This window comes from Scleropages formosus, chromosome 24, assembly GCF_900964775.1.
Source record: "Scleropages formosus chromosome 24, fSclFor1.1, whole genome shotgun sequence".
Classification (NCBI taxonomy): Eukaryota; Metazoa; Chordata; class Actinopteri; order Osteoglossiformes; family Osteoglossidae; genus Scleropages; species Scleropages formosus.
In genome coordinates, this window is record NC_041829.1 from 5,770,397 (window position 1) to 5,784,515 (window position 14,119).

The following is a 14,119-nucleotide window of genomic DNA, read 5'->3' on the forward strand; positions in this document are numbered from 1 at the left end:
AATGTGCTACGAGAGGAAGTTCAGCCTGAACGCCGAGTCATGAAGCACTAGCACAGGTTTCGTGTGTCCTGTGCGATCCAGCCAGTCATGATTTTAAAATGTGAAAGGAAAATTCTAAAACTGATTCTGATCAAAGTTCTTCATACCACGGTGAATGCCTGAAGAAAGCCAGGGTTGAGAGGACTCCCTTGGCCTCAAAACACTGCATGAGCATTGTACTCATGAACTCGTTCGTAGAGGATGATTGCCTTGTCTGTAAGGCAACGTCTTTAAGCTACGGTACCGCTCTTGGATGGTTACTTGACACCCACTATCCCAACTGCCGCCAGGTAGGCCACAGACTTTCTCAAGTGAGTCACGTGACCAAGTGTCAGTGTTGATGTTCAGACCAAAGACCTGACCTCATGTCTTAACTCTAGACTTTAGATCTGCTTGACAGATAGAGCTGGGGTGAATGGCTGGTCTTGTTGAATCCTCTGGAATGCACTAACTTACGACTTGAAGGATGTCTAATCTTGGTTAAATCCACATTAAAGGCTTACATGTTTGATCAGCAGTGTCTAGGCCAAAAGCCTGGAAGGTGGCTTACTGACTCTCCTGAGGAAACAGATTTTAAACAGACACATCCTGTCAAACACCGGGGTGGTGAGAAGCAAATCCACGAGACAGCCAAAGACTGGCTTTGGAGTGGCAAAGAAAATAAAAATTCTGCCCGGGGCTATATGAGAAACTTAGTGTGCTTCGGTTAGGCTGGCAAAAAAATGAACTAATGGGTTCTTCAACAAGAGGATTGGTGTCAACCAGCGCAGTCACTAGGTTAAGAAATATATCATGACTTTCCAAGTCATAAATCCATCACTGCTGATGTCTTGTTTGGAGAAACATAAGGGAAAAAAGTTCAGTCACTACGTACAGCGAGAGCTACTGGAAAAAGAAAAGGATAGACATGTAGAATGGCGTGCTTGCTGTTTTTATCTGCTCTAGGGCATTTTGGCTTCTCACCCGTAACTGTGTGGACTGTCTGGCTTTATAGGGGAAGTGTCTTCCCGGCCACTCTGGCCAATCAGCTGATACAGGCGGTGACTGAGATTCTGCACTTGACAGGTACCGAAGGCGCAGCCCACTCGCATCAGCTGGGGATGGTGGTGACTTCGTAGTCCGGCATGACGACGCCCCCTTGAGGCCTTTCGTTTGTGTTCCATTTCACCATCCGTCTGCGCAGGGGAGGCGCTATTGCCGGAATCCACGTCAAGCTTTCTCTTTGGTGTTCTTACAAGGAGGCGGAGTTTCCACTTCAAGGTATTAGCGTTTTTGAGCGATGGACCTGGAAGAGCATCCATGGGGCTAGAAGTAGATTCAGGTGTAATATTCTCACCTTCTTCCAGCTCACTGGGACTTTTCACAAAACCCATCCTAGAAAAAAGCACAGACACCCAGAGGACCATGAGAGACATGGTTATTTGAATAGATATCAAATAATCTCACAACTGTTTCTGCAGAAGATGCACATACAGTTCTGAAGGGACATGTGTTTGAGCACCAACGGCTGTGTAGCACAAAAACCTGATGCGTAATCATAACAAACGTAATGGGCACACAGAACAGATGTAAATGCGCAGGAGATTACACCACATGTGATCTGTGGTAATTTATCATACCATAATTGGTAAAGTGCTCGGTGACCCCCTATGGTAATTCTCCTCAAATCAAACAAAGAACAGATTGTGCGATTTGTACTCTTGAGAGGACGTCCCGATGTCGCCAAAGCTAAGGAAAACATATCCAGCCCATCAGAACAGGTCATGCAGCAGATGCACTCAAACACAGGGAAAGGATTTATCAGGGCTTTGGCGTTGCCAGGTGAACACAGCAGCTGTTCTTTGTTTGACATTACATGGGACTCTTAAATTGGACCATAAGTTCTCCTGAAGCGTCAGGATCAGTTTGCACAGGAGGTTAATTCATGACTCGTAATGAGAGCTGCATCCCAGAAAGCCCCATCTAGTGCATTAACAGCGGTTCCCATATGACTAAGGCCATTCTGACTGAGCGCTGCATCACTCTGAGTTTACCCTGGTACTGGCAAAGCTTAGCAGTATTGCTTTACCCACAGTCTGGGTGTGATCTTCAAACTTAGCAGGCACCATACCAAAAATCAGACATGTGCAAGCAGCAGAGGCTTTACCCAGGCTTCAGTGTTGCCATGTCAACCGAAAGCAAGATGTAAACTAAAACGGTGTGACAAGCAGATCTAAAAAAACCTGTCCATATGTGAGTGAAACCTGAGCAGCAAGCAGAATTACCCATCAAATTTCTTCCTTTAAGCTAAGGGTGAGGATCTGCGCAAAGAACTGAGGCTAACTGAAAAAGCACTCCCTACGTGACACCTTCAGTGGCCACATGGGACAGATAAGGCTTTAAATTATAAAACAAACATTTTTCCATAAGCCACTGGACTTCAAAATGGTTTTGTATTTTAATGTTGCTATAGGAGCTACATAGCTGGTTCTCTTCAATTTCAAGAATGGTTTAGTGGAATAGAAGAAGAATGAGGGACAACAGGTGGTGTGATGATTAGAGCTACTGCCTTGCACTTGAAAGACCCATGATTCACTCCCACATTTTGCTATGGTTCCCCTGATCAAGTGCTTACCCTAAATTAATACAATAAAAATTACCCAGCTGCGTTAATTGGTAAACTGCTTTGGAGAAAAGTGTCTGGGTGGAACACGTCCAAAGGGGCTCTGGGGCACATGATGGAAGGCTAGGTTTATAGGGCTTGTAAGTAGTGGGAAAAAAAAAAGATTTCTCAGCAAAATTTTAAAAGCAGGCTGCAGCTTCTTTTAGAGACGCAAAAATGGTACTTAAAGTAATTACATGACAGCGAGCAGGACTTCCGCTGGCTGTCGTTTCGTCCAAGATTTCCCGGGAGAGAAAGCACAGAGGTTCACCGTGAGAAATGACAGGGCACAGGACATGGGGGAGACAGCCCAACGGCCACAGGCCCTCCCTCCAATGGTAGTGCTTTCAGGCTTTTGGGGACCCCGCTTCACTTGCGATCCCACTACCGCCTCCATTAAGTTGTAGCTCTGATGGTTTCTGTCATTTGCCCTCAACTTTCCCCAGCCACAGAACCTTTGTGTTCTCCCCTCCTGTATTGTGTTGATCGCAGCCACTAATTAGACTCTGTCTGCGGGGCGTCGTGACTAGACGGCCCCACTGCTCTGCTTATATAAACCGAGCCCTCCATCGTGTGCCCCAGAGCCCCTTTGAAAGTGTGCCATCCAGACACTGAGCCATTCACGCACCAGTTCCTTTTTCATGACAGTCTTGCATTTTTGAAAGGGCCAAAACATTAAAAAAAAAAAAAATCAGACTAATTATGACTATATTTTGACAAAACTGGGTGGACTTCACATCCTGTATGTTTAGATCCATAAATATGTTACAAATGTAAGCTTCTCTTACAATCCCATCCGAACCGCAGAAACCAAACGATAAAATAACACGGGAAGACTATTGTTTTGTCTAGGTAATTACCATTTATATATCTAAAAAAATTACTTTGCAATGAACCAGACATTGGTATGCTCCTCCCTTCAGCCATCAATAAACACCAATAAAGATCTTCTGTACCGAATTAATCCATAATGTTGTCCCCAAAAAAAACCCCATACATGCAATTTTGGGTTAAACAAGGAGAAATCTAAACTTTATGAGGCCGTCCAAACATACCAGTAGCAGAATGTAAGCCGGGGCTTTGGCAGCAGTGCCACACTACCTTGGACCCATACCCTGGTCACACCTTTTGTAAACGGCGGGAACTGGGGGGTTGGCGGTTTGCATGCCCAGACTGTGTGGTTAAACGGACTCTGAGCCAAGGGTGGAGTTCGTCTGCCCAACCGTCGCGTGAAAGTGATATAAATAGCCAACCCATTCCCGAGCTTTTGTACATAGCCGTTTTCAGAGATACTTCAGCACGCCAACCATCTATGCACTTGGAGCACCGTCACTGAGCTGTGCCCCGCCTTTCCCGGTTGCCCAGAAGGACTGTGCATGGGCTGGCTACTGCCAAATGGTAACTGGATAGGCACCCTTGGATTGCCTTGTTATTATGACTCAGCCAAGAGTAACTGATCCCACACAAACCAGTTAGCTAAGGTTACCCCCAACAAACACTGGGTGAAATCTAATCTGTGCTAATCTGTGTTATCAGGTGATTATGGCATTTTCAGCTTCGTGAATTTGGGCCAAGAAAATTCATTTTATCACATGTGAAAGCCAGGTAGGGATGGGGAGGGGAGGAGGCTTGACAAAACCAGTCGAATCCAGCAGCAGCCGCCAAACAGAAAAGCAATTTTTACAGTGCTTTGTCTACAGCATCGCAGATACAAAAGAACATTAGGTGGTGAGCTTGCAAGCTTTGACATAAATGGCCCATCTCCATCTTCATTTGTGACCTTCTGCTCTTTCACTTAAGCTCACCATCTCAGCCCCGAAAGGCAGTCTCAGATTATCGCAAGACTCTTCAGGAACCCCTGTCTGTTGCTGCGAAGGAACTTTATACGTGAATTAATCGTCTTTGGTTTGACCACGGCGCTGGTCACACATCAGTAATGGCCACTCATTGCTCGTCTGGGCTGGCGACGGGCCACGGGAACCCCGTTACTGCGTGAGAATTAGCGACTCAGTAACCTGAAAAGGGAAGGCACGCTTTTGAAAAACTGACCCCTATGCCCCTTATCCCAAGCAAAAAAGTTGAACACCTTTTGACTGTTAATCAGACTTTCATCTCAGAGCCATGTGTCATTTCAAGTTAAAAATTTCAACACGGCAAAAGTTTGACCGCCATGTTGAAATGCCGCTTGACCGATCTTTCCAGCGCCATCGCACTTCCACACTCATGCAACACAGCAAATGATCACAGCAGTGTGAAACTCCTCCTCGTCGCCTTGTTTTTTTTTTTTGTTTTTTAAACAAGTGGAAGCATACCAGGGTCAGCAATCGGGATCCTCCTCAATCCAGCACAGAACTTCACAAACTGGACTTTAATTCCACCTAAGTGGTTTTGTCTGACAACTTGAGCTTGTTCAGCTTTGAGAAAATAATCCTCCTGTAGATATTAACTGAAGTACAGTCAATTGGCAAAGGATGAAACATGACTCACTGTGTTGGTTTGATGCGCTTAACGTTTTCCCACCAGGTTTGCAAAACACTGCGACCTTTTACCTTTGTAACTCGTCCAGCTGAGTGAATGTATACGCAAAGTCGTTGGCAGCAAGTCACTTATCTTGACCACTGGAAATTCGCAGAGAGGGTAAGCTCTTTTCTAAATGTAAGCAGGTCTCCTGGGTGGGACTTGACCCACCCAAAGAACTTCACCTGTCCAATGCATGCATATAGACAGCCTCTCCAATCTTCTCACACGACTGAGAACCACTAATTCTTCTTTGAATGTTAGTCACTAACTTTGGTCATAGTCATATGTAACCCAACAAGCAACTAGGGGAGCGTCTGTAAGGAAACTATTGTGCCAACAGAAGTTACCGCTGGTATAAAACAGAGAAGAAAGAAGATCCTGCGATTGAAGTTGGTCATAAACACTGCAGTGTTTACAGAATGATGGATTACAAGCAGATTTTCACAGAAGTAAAACAGCTGTTTCTCTGCAGCGAATGACAAAAGCAAGGAACCAAACAAAGTGATCTTGGTTTTATCTCGGGTGGTGGCTTACCATAACCTCCAAGCTGCTGAAGGAGGTAAATGGTTACGGGATGGTTTTAATCACGATAAAAAGTTTCTACAAAACCTTAAAACAGCCCTCAAAGGTTTAGGCCCCTTAGTCATATCGCTGAAATTCTTTAGCAGCTACATCTTTTGGAATTTGGACAGTCTCCACACTGCGCTGCTCATCAGTCTACCATAATTCCTAGCCTAATAAATTCCTGAACCGTAACAGCTATACATTTCTGCCATCAGAATTATGTTTTTATGATAATCTAAACAATGATATTACCCATTCTGTCATCTAACCTACCAGAATAATACCCTTCACCAGAAGCCAGGATCTAGTTTCTGTATTGTGTTATTAAATTTAGTCAAGGGTGGAATTTATTACTTATTCTACTAATCCACAGTGGAATTTTCCTTCAGTTCTCATTTTCCTTTGGCTGACCATAATACCCCACGTACACAAAACGGGAGTGTGGATACAGGTTGAGGGGAAACAAGACTCATGCAGGTGGCAGAAACACCAATGAATAGGATATTAAATTAATTGTCATCTTATTCTAAACTGATGTGGATTCTATACTTTTTACAAATGTTATAGGAACAAAATTCATTTTTACTGTTACTGTCAATAGGGATCATCAGTATGTGTTGTGCACAGAAATGGGTCGATTTGTTTCTCCTACCGTTAGCCGTGTTCACGCCTGCTACTAAGGTCCGTACCTCCCACAGCTCAAATAGTTTACTCTATCATCTCAGAAAAAGGTAACCCAGAAATAATATGAACAAACTGTATGTTCGACTTCTGAGAAAATGAAACTGCAAACTTCCTACAAATGAACACATAGTTTGGTGTCATATTGTTGTGAGGATGTTCCGATATTATTTGGGATTGATTGTGCGTAAGGATCTGTTCCATTCTGACTTATCTCAAAGACACGTCACACTAGGACACTCTCAGGTTCTTTCATGCAAGTTTTGAGTACTGATGAGAATAGGGAAGCTGTTACCTTTTTCCCGGAATTACCTTCAGAAAAAATTTACGATCCATCATATCTGTATCATGCATTTTCGGATTTAGGATATATCTCAAGATAGAATCATTTCTATTGTAAAGAAGTGTTTATTTCTTCCACTGAATTTCTGTCTAAAACCTCTTTTTCGTGTCTGTATGATACTCGGCAAAATCGGTGACTTTTTTTAATTAAATGAATAAACCTTTCGTATAACAAAGTCATCATAAAACACTTTACAAAGAATTGCCGGGGAGTGCGGTGAAGCAGCTGGTTTGGCCAGGGCCCACTGTGTGGCGAGTCTGGGGTTCGAGTACTGCTTGGAGTGCTTTGTGGCTGACTAGCATCCTGTCCTGGGTGTGTCCCCCCCTCCTTGCGCTTTGCGTTCCTGGGTTAGGTTCTGGTTCACTGCAAGCCCGCTCAGGACAAGCGGTTGAAGTGTGTATGTGTGTGTGTGTGTATGAGACAACTGTAGCAAAGTCAGGAAATGAAAGGCTAAAGACCACAGAGTTTGACTTGCATAGTTTTCAGCTACTTTCACTACAGTCACAGTCGTATGGTAAGTGATATTTATAGGGCACCTTAATCAAATTTTCTAAAAATGCACAACCAATGACTCATCTGTATTTATAATTAATGTTTGTTAACATTTAGACTGCCATGCTCACTAATTAGAATTATACATATAATGTAGTGAACAATGCACTGGAAATGACATTGACTAAATTATTCTGAGCACATATTCAATACCAAACCTGACAAAGTAAGCTACCAAAAACTGTGAAGACAAGATTTACTGCCTCACTGCTGTGTTCCTGAATTTGGTAATTAAACATTTTCGAGTTAGTGTCCAGCCACGTGCAACCTCTCCATCGAAAGGGTGTCTCCTTTCATACAGCGATGGAGCTAGGCGCCCATTCCAATAAGCCAGCTGTTCCCAAACCCCCGGTTGCAGCATGGTCCCAAAAAAATTATAGCATTAAAAGGGTATTACTTTATTTGCACAGTATGAAAATTTACAGAATTATTTATTGAATTTGATTTAGAGTAACTAAAATACAAGAGTTGTGGATAATATAGCATCTTTATACAGGTAATATAATAATACATTATTATATTAATTTAATAATGTTCAGGTATGTCCACTTCCAATACTGATGTGTTAAGCAGACCAGAGAGGAGCCTGTAATTAAGCATCGTCAAATTCAATATCACAGGTGGCGATGTAATTTTAGCAAAGTTGGAAGAGCAAAATAAAGCAGTATCATAGTAGCAACTGAGAAAATCTTTGACTCCCATTGTCATGTAAATTTGTTTTCCATTTAATTTATTTGGAACTGATTTGTTGGTAATTAAATCAGTAAAACTGCATGAATAAATCCAGCATATCAGAATGATTGGTGTTTAACACTGTGCACCAGAGTTAAAGTTTGGGTACCATTGCGCTAAGCCTTCCTTGGAGATTCATTTGAACCCCAAGCAGACAGCGTCCATGCGCGCCATACATAGTGCATAGCTACCGCCACACAGAAGCTGCACAGTGTGATCCGGGAATGATCTACACCCTATTACAGCCTCCATGTGCTCTTGATACCATATCTAGTGTCACTGAAAGGCACTTCCTTTCAGTAATGGATGGTGCAATCAGATGCGCACTTAGGAGATGCTGCTGTCACTATTTAGAAAAGTTTGAGAGGGGGTATCAGAGTCTAGGGTAGAACCCCAAATCTGCATTTGTTCTAACCGAGGCATCAGTTTCAACCCAATGAGATTTTCAGAAAGTTTATTTGAACATTTTGTTAGATCCTACAATTTTGGATTTGCGGGGTATTCATATGATCTAACCCAGTGGCTCGCTGGACTGGGCTGTAGGAGTCCAAGTCTCTGCTCGGCTCACGGACTATAGAATCTGCACTGAGTACAGTACTGAGGTATGAGCCAAAGTAGTCCGATGGACCGTAGAAGGGTGGGCTCTTAGCCCAAGCCAACACTGGTGAACACAGGAACAACTTTCTCCGTTTGGAAAAAAAAAAAAAGAGTAAAACCCTTGAACATTCTTCCCAGGTTACCTCTCAGTATGGGGCCCATTTGTTGCACTGTTTTTCTGCCCAGAGCCCTGACTTCCAATAGACTGAATGTGAAAAAAACTGGAGGAGAGGTTATTGGACGGTGACTCTCCCACCACTCTGGAGGGGAAAAAAAATCCATCTTAACCTTGAGGGCCCTGTACCTCGCTCACATGGAAAGCCTGCTGTTTTGACACCCTTTAAACACAAGTGTCTCCAGAACAAGTCCTCACCCTAACCTTGTTCCTCGCAAAACCCACCCTCCCCATCTGCACGTTGGCAACGGGAACGACAGCCTTCGAAGCTTATTTACAAAACCTTCTCGGGCAACAGCTGTCCTTCAGAGGGAAATTAAGCCACTGGCAAAACGCAGAGTGTACCTGGATCTATAACATCAGTTGAATTTACAAAGGAGAGAAACTGTTTAAAAAAAATCCTCATTACATAAAGCTCCTATCGCAGCACTTGCGGCCTGGACATTCCACGCTCTTTGCTAAGGCCTTAAATCCTAATTTATTTAAAATCCCAGTGGACAAAATCCTCATTAAATCACCTTCACATCTCTTTAAAAAAGCTGTTGGGAAACTTTGTATAACAAGGTTTTCCTGTATTTAGTTTAATTTGACTAATGCATTTCCTTATGACCTACAACGTTCCCAGTTAGTGCTTTGCGATGAAGAATGTCACTATTTCAGAGACGATGCCAGCACATGCACCTTTTTATCCCCATTTTTCATTTTAACAAACTCCTGCATTCTAACACTGAACGTGTCTTTGCGTGTATACATGAGTTGCATGTGATATTTCTGTTTTTTTCCATCTCATATGCATCAAGTCCAAGACAAGAATAGCTGCCAGCCAGAAGAGGGCATTAAAATTCCGTTGCTCAGTATATCTACCATGGTGTAATAGCTCTTCTCATCCTCACATTTCCTGCTTTGCAGAGATTTTTTTTTTTTAATGACTTTAGCCCTGCTGAACACAATATCATAGAGCCTGATGGGTCTCAAATGGTCTTAAGGGGTGATGCAGTAATAAGAAAAAAATATAAATAAGCAGTAAGAAAAGTACTTTTAAAACATATTTTTACAGAGGTTGAATTTCTGTACCATAGAAATCCTTAGATTTTCAATACAGTAATGATCAAGTAAATAAACATTTTAGTTTGGGTCTTAGATTCAGTAATATTCCTTAGAACAAATACACAAATGGTTAAAAATAAAATTAAAACACTTTTGAGATGTGAAAAAATACATTAATTAATTAAATAAATCCTATTAATTAAACTGCTTACAAGAGTCATCTCAGAAGACTCTTCAAATCTTTCCTTCAGTTTGTTAGCCGCTCTAAAATGCACGAGTCATTGGTCAAACTGCCAGCTATTCATTTTTGAGTGTGAAAGTTTGGTTGTTATAAACCTGCCTTCACAATTTCAAGATGATGCAATAACTACAGTAGTAATACTGGCACATAACCTCCCTGCAGATACTTCCACCGTTACTCATCGGAGGGCCCGACTTTGAAAGAATTTGCATGTATATTTGATTTTCCCTCCAAAAATATGTCTGAGGATCGTCCTTGAGAATTAAACACAAAAATCCAATCGCTCACGTTTAATAAGAACGCAAGAACCCCAGCAGTTTCAAATATTTATGAAAAACTGCATTTAAAGTAGGCATAATAAATAGTAAAATTCAGAGCAACCAGCCGTTTAACGCTTAGAGAGCAAAGATCAACCGCTAAACGGCTCGAAAAAGAGAGAAAGAGGTCAATTTTGAGAAAAAAAAATAAAAAAAGGTCAATTTTACATAGACAGTAAAGCGTTCAAAAGCACATTAAGATATGTTTATTCGCGTATTCTTGAAAAGAAAATGCACAGTCCGGAAAGTTTAATTGTGTCCCATTATTCTGCAGATAAATCGTTTTTCGTACTGTTTTAATGAATGTTCTCAGAGTGATCTACCTGGCCCACGTTTTCTGGGATGGATCATGCAACAAAAGTCAACATCTGGGGGGCGCGGTGGTTAGGGTTGCCCCTCTCTGAAACAGTTAGTCCCTAGCCAGTCCCTTTCACTCTAACGATCTAGGTTTGAACCCCACCTCCTGCTGTTGTACCGCTGATCAGGTACTTACCCCCCAAATGAGTACAGTAAAAATGCCGTGCTGTATATAGAGGAGTAAATCATTATACGTAGCTGTAGGAAGATATTATTATTATTATTATTATTATTATTATTATTATATGAAAATGCACTAAAAAAGTTGTATCAAGTCCATAAAACCTTCGTAAAGATTTTTTTCAGTGATTCAAAAGCGCACTTTTGCACGCCCTTCCAAGCCCCTTTCGAGTGCGACACACGCGGTGCGTATAGGTGTGTGTAACGTGTCCTACCTGCTCTCCTCGTGCCCGAGCGGCGCGGCCAGCAGTCGCTGCTGCTGCGGGGACCACAGGCTGACGCAACAGAGCACGAGCGGAAGAAGCGCTCTCATCGCGGGACGGCCCGTCCGCACACTCCCCGCCCCCCCCCCGGGAAGGAGGGCTCTCGCAAAACCACCTGGAAGACGCGCAAGTTTTCGTGAGAAAACTGCCAGCAAGGTTCCCGCTGAACTGAGCGTCCGGGCACCAAAATGCGCGTTTGCGTTTGGAGAAACCTAGTAGACTTTAAAAAGAAAAAAGAAAAAAAGAAAACAAACATTATTAAGCCACTTATTATGCGCACTTAAAATATGAATTGTTCTTCTAACTCCAATATCATATCTGTAAACCTATTTTATGAACACTTCGCTTTTGCTCGTTTTAAAGATTTTTTTACGTGGCATAAAAGGCAGAAATTGCAAGAGCGCAAACTATGCGTATTTCTGCTCTCTCTAACGCAACAATGGGTAAGATCATGAAAAAGAAGGGAGCTGAAGACGAGCGGTACCTTCTTTCCTTGGGGTAAGAGCGCGCGCTGCAGTGGGACGCGCGCGCGGGACTTCTTGTCCTTCTCGTCTTCTCTCTCTCTCTCTCGCTCTCTCTCTTTTTCTCGCTCTTTTTCTGTCTTGGACAGGATGACCGGCTCTGAGCTGCAGGTCTGCGCTCACAGCGCACTTTTTAAAGTGTTTCGCGCGAGGGCGGAGCCCTCCGCTCCGTTGCTCGAGTTCTGATTTGTTTTATCACTGAGGGAATCAGCAAAAAAAAAAAAAAAAAAAAAAAAAAAATCACTAGGGGAATCACAGCGCTTCAATAAATAGGATGGTAAAAAAAGCGGTTAGAGGACGAGGCAACATGAAGGAGGACAAGTGAATATTCATGACCGTAACTTATAACAAATTAAAAACTAAAGTTCATAATCAGATCTTCATAACTTATTACTAAGTCATGTAGCATATATTACATCTGTAAATTTAGTAAGGTTTAAATGTATATGAAAGATGAAGTCCAGTTTGAACGTATATGAATCTCTCTGTATGTGTATGTGTGTGTTTGTGTGTGTGTACATTGATAGGACTGATATAGATACTTCTTTTCTATTAAGTTGTGTATCATTAGTATATACCGTACGTGGTACACATAAGCATGAGATATACAGATGCATTACAATATTGGTCAATATCGGACAAAAGAATTTTATGTAATCATTACGTGTTTCACATGTACAGTCATACTTCTATGGTTTTTATCCATGACATTGATTGTGCAAAAAGGACAAGAATACAATACACACTTTGGTGAGGTACACCCCAGATTCCATCAGCTGCCTCACATCACCTTGTCGTGCATCCCAGAACGAGTCTTAAAACATTTTTTTGCATTTTCCAAACTTCTCCTGCTCTGTGTCGTTCCGAGTTCACTAAGGAAGTACTGAGCTGTGCCGTACGATTTATGTGGTTTTATGTCATACAACAATATGCGGACTGTGTTGTCATTCATAATATATCTTGGACAGGGCTGAACCGAATCCAGTAAGAGTTTACTGCGTTAGTCACACTACTGTTAGGTAACAGCAGGTGAGAAAGAAGATCCTCTCAAGGACTCGCTTTTGCTGGGTTTTAGTTGTGCATAGTTTCATGTAGATATCTGTGCAGAAGTCAACAAATTTGTAAAAATTCTTAATGACACTTTGTAATGCATGCGCATAAGTGATGATGGATATTTTGACTTTTCCAAATAAAAAATAAGGCCTGTTTTTAATGGAAAGTAGGAAGGCATAACTGGGAGGGAGAAGGGAGGAGGAATGAAAATTATTGGGCCTTTCTTACTGGTCCCCCAAGGGAAAAAAGTATTGTGTATTTATAATCTTTTCCACTGACAGTACTGATTCTGCTCTTTGGGAATAGAACACCAAGCATGTGAAGATGATCAGCTCGTTCCACTCATTAGTCACATGGTCACCATGTTTTATTTCCATGGATAAAACCGTTGTCATCCTTCTGGGTCAGCAGAGTGACCAACCAAACCCAGTAGAGCACTGCAACTTTTTATGGTAACATTACTATGCCAGTTTTCCATAGCTGAAATGAAAAATATAATCATGGAGTAATCTGATTAACCCCTATTAACTTTATCTGCTCCACTTGCTTTGAGATGGACATCCACAGTGTACCCTCCTCAGCCCTGCGCTTCCTGCTTCCAGGATAGGCTCTGGACCACTGAGACCCTGACTTGGACAGTTAAGTGACTGAGTGTTTTGTCCACTTGTGATAAGAGAATTTACCAAGCTGTCATTTTCAAATATGCTTCCTTGTCTTTGAAAGAAATCCTGGAAGTATAAAATGACGAGATGATGAAGTAACTGGAGGAAGTTGGAGCAAAAACTGCGGAATCACCTTACTGGAATCGAGGGCTTACCTGCAGGCTTTGCTTTAGATATGCAAAATAATAAATAAAGTGCCTATGAAGGCTGTGCTGATCATGAGTTTCTCAGTAGGAGAAAGAGGTAGATGCTCTATGTTGAAATGGGTCAACAAGTATTAAGTTTGAGCCATTTAGTTATAGAGAAGCATGTAATACTACCACTCTGCTTCAGTGTGAAGGTCACCTGGAAAGAAAATGGTCATTCTTTTCACCATTCATGTATGCAGGAGTTGTAATACAGCTGACACCAAGGCTGAGCAGTAACATCTCGCCTAATAGGGTTTCATTTTAGCTAAGCAGCGAACCAGCTGATTCCACTTTACAAGCGTTTTATAAACTCATCTAAGGCCTTGGTGATGTCAGCTCTGTTGGAAAACTTGATGGACTTGCCTTCCAGGGCGATGAGTTGATCCACATTTATTTAAAGAGTTTACATACAAGCCGCAACTTACACGTTAAGCTTCCTTGTGCTA

The 14,119-nt window shown here is 42.1% G+C and overlaps 1 protein-coding gene across 1 annotated transcript; it reads right to left on the minus strand.

Moving 5' to 3' along the window:
• Nucleotides 1-992: 992 nt before the first annotated feature.
• Nucleotides 993-12,068, minus strand: LOC108936524 (protein ADM2-like). Its single transcript, XM_018755935.2, has 3 exons — nt 11,734-12,068; nt 11,202-11,469; nt 993-1,413 (listed from the first exon to the last, which is right to left on the minus strand). The coding sequence occupies exons 2-3, from the start codon at nt 11,297-11,299 to the stop codon at nt 999-1,001; spliced, it is 513 nt and encodes a 170-aa protein (XP_018611451.1). The 5' UTR covers nt 11,300-11,469; nt 11,734-12,068; the 3' UTR covers nt 993-998.
• Between the last annotated feature and the right edge of the window lie 2,051 nt (nt 12,069-14,119).